The sequence below is a fragment of the Octopus bimaculoides genome, chromosome 9, assembly GCF_001194135.2.
Source record: "Octopus bimaculoides isolate UCB-OBI-ISO-001 chromosome 9, ASM119413v2, whole genome shotgun sequence".
Taxonomy (NCBI): Eukaryota; Metazoa; Mollusca; class Cephalopoda; order Octopoda; family Octopodidae; genus Octopus; species Octopus bimaculoides.
Window position 1 is genome coordinate 90,854,779 of NC_068989.1, and position 2,776 is coordinate 90,857,554.

The 2,776-nt window shown below is 39.3% G+C and overlaps 1 protein-coding gene across 10 annotated transcripts in view; it reads left to right on the forward strand.

Annotated features, from left to right (window-relative positions):
* LOC106868309 (A-kinase anchor protein 9) overlaps positions 1–2,720 on the forward strand; it is a 351,276-nt gene extending 348,556 nt beyond the window's left edge. For all 10 annotated transcript variants that reach the window (XM_052970882.1, XM_052970883.1, XM_052970887.1 and 7 more), the window contains 2 exons: positions 1,524–1,705; positions 2,603–2,720. In XM_052970882.1, the coding sequence (XP_052826842.1) occupies positions 1,524–1,705; positions 2,603–2,670 (250 nt within the window). In that variant the 3' untranslated portion in view covers positions 2,671–2,720. The remainder of the gene's footprint in view (positions 1–1,523; positions 1,706–2,602) is intronic.
* The last annotated feature ends 56 nt before the right edge of the window (positions 2,721–2,776 follow it).

A 2,776-nucleotide genomic window follows, 5' to 3' on the forward strand; every position in this document is an offset into this window, starting at 1 on the left:
CACACACATATATATAAAAACATTCGAGCGAGGTCGTTGCCAGTGCCGCTGGACTGGCTCCTGTGCAGGTGGCATGTAAAAAAACACCATTCAAACATGGTCAATGCCAGCCCCACTTGCTACTGTCAGAGTGGTTGGCGTTAGGAAGGTGATCCAGCTGTAGAAATACTGCAAGATCGGATTGCAGCCTTGTGCAGCCTTGTGCAGCCTCCTGGTTTCCCAGACCTCAGTCAAACCATCCAACCCATGCCAGCATGGAAAACGGATCTTAAACAATGATGATGAAATGTTATCTATTTGATGACACATTTATACAAAGTTGGTTCCAATCATTTTATTTCCTTTTTTTAATATTTCAATCTTGGTAAATCTTTTTCTAGTCTCACTTTTTCCTTGTTTTATTCACCATTGACCAACTTTTCAGGCTGTGTGTGTGTGTGTGTGTGTGTGTGTGTGTGTGTGCAAAGGCTTCCATTTTCTCTCCTGCCACATACTTCTGTAGTCCTCAATCTATCAGACATTCTGTATCTGTCACATAAACCATTCTCTACCACCTCCTTCCATTGGTACATACAATCTTGCAACACCACTTTATTAAATAGAACTTTGTGGTCTCTTTAGCCATTCTTTTAAGTTTCAATTTCTTCCACTGAAGAATGTCTCCAGAATATCTCAATATTGGTTTTTCTCTGGTTTTGGATACCTTTCATGAGTTGATTTTTTCCAGTTTATTTTTGTTCCAAAGAACTTACTGATGTTATTCTTAGCTTTTCCAAAATTCATCCTTTATATTTTGCTTCATCTCATCCAACAGACTTTTTGTGATGTGTACCTTGTTTTTTTTTTTTTTTGTGTTGTATACCTTTTTTTTCTTGTACTGTGTATCTTGGAAACAGTTGAGGGTTTGGCAACTAAAAAAAGCATCTAGTTATAGAAAACCTGCCTCAACAAATTCTGTCTATCCTATGCAAGCATGGTATAGTGGGTATTAAACGATAATGGTGACAGAAGCCCCCTTACCGCCTCACTCAGACAATAGTGTACTCAAGACTTAGAAATGGAAAAATTAGTGGTTGGCGTTAGGAAGGGCATCCAGCTGTAGAAACTCTGCCAAATCAGACTGGAGCCTGGTGTTGCCATCCGGTTTCACCAGTCCTCAGTCAAATCATCCAACCCATGCTAGCATGGAAAGCGGACGTTAAACGATGATGATGATGAATAAACTGTTGAAGAAGGAAAAGACTGAATCGTCCAACTTGAATGTATTTGCTCAACAACAGCAACAACATTTCAGTTTTTCTACTTAGGATATGATTCTGAGTGAGATTTGGCTGATATTTCTAGCGAAAGATTGAGCCACCATCGAGAAGTTTGTGTGGCAGACATAGTAACCGGTAACTATGGGTAATCATGAAACTAAATTTCTCCATTACTGAGTTATCTCCCTTCACAATATTATTTCTCTCTTTGTTTCCTTACTAATTTCTCTCTCTCTCTCTTTCTCCTTCACCATCCGTGATCAGAAATCTCGGTTTGCCTAATCACCAACCAATGCTGGGGCTGCCTTCTTCCACTAACAACGGAGACATTCCACAGAGTTCGAACTGTGACCGCCAATCCCCCGATCACTCTACTGTACAACATTGTGACGATCTCTCTCAACGTTTTGAACAAGTCCAAAGCAACGTCGACCAAGTGAGACATTGTGAGTTACCTCCCCTATTTTTATCTGATTCTTTTTTTTTCTCCTTTTTTATTTTTTTAAAACGGAAGCTGGATCGGATTGGCTGATTTTCGAATTTGAGCCCGTGTGTGTGTGTGTAGTAGTAGTAGTAGTAGTAGTAGTAGTAGTAGCAGCTTTAGTATCTGCTGTGCGCTTTCTGTATATCTGTTTGTATATGCAGTTGAATTGTGGCTTAATATTGAAGATGTTTACAGGTGAGGACATGGTCATGTGGTAAGAAGCTAGCTTCCCAACCACGTGTTTCTGAGTTCAGTCCCCCAGCATGGACTTTGTTAACCAGTGTCCTCTTCTATACTTTTGGGAGTAAAATTGGTTAGTGGAAACGAGAAGAAGCCCATTCTGTGTATGTGTATATATCTATGTGTGTGTGTGTGCGTCTGCGCACGCACGTGTATTTGTATGTCTGTATGTAATGAGTAAGTTTATATTTTCCTATCGTAAATAAAATCATAACATAAACAATTAAATATAAGAAGTAATAATTTCTTAAAGTATGTGTTAATCCCTATGTACCCAGACTTTGTGGACACCCTGTACATGCTAAAATGATGACAATCACATGCACACACACACACACACACACACAAATTTTCACTTCTTACGGGCCAGGAAAAGAACCACTATTGAACCTGCTAGAGGTAGTAGCCAAATCTTCTTCAAATTATGCTTTTCTACCTTAAACACACACATACACACACACACATTTGGTCATTGGAGCTGGGCTGGGCACAGGTGGAGTGTCTTTGATCATCTGTCTGTTCAATGTGGGATGCCTTGGGTTAAACAGTAACCACATGATCCCTCTTTTGATTTGTGTCTGTTTCTACATTTTTGTTTTTTCTTTCTCTCTATTTTCAGCTCCGCAAATCGAGCGACAACGACACAGGCGGAAATACGATGGCTTTCATAAAAACATTGACCTCTGACCCTTGGCCTGGCATTTTTTAATTCATTTTTTTTTTTTTTTTGTATAAAACAGAAGGCACAAGCAAATTTACCTGTGTGCATGTGCATGTGTGTTTATATATATAT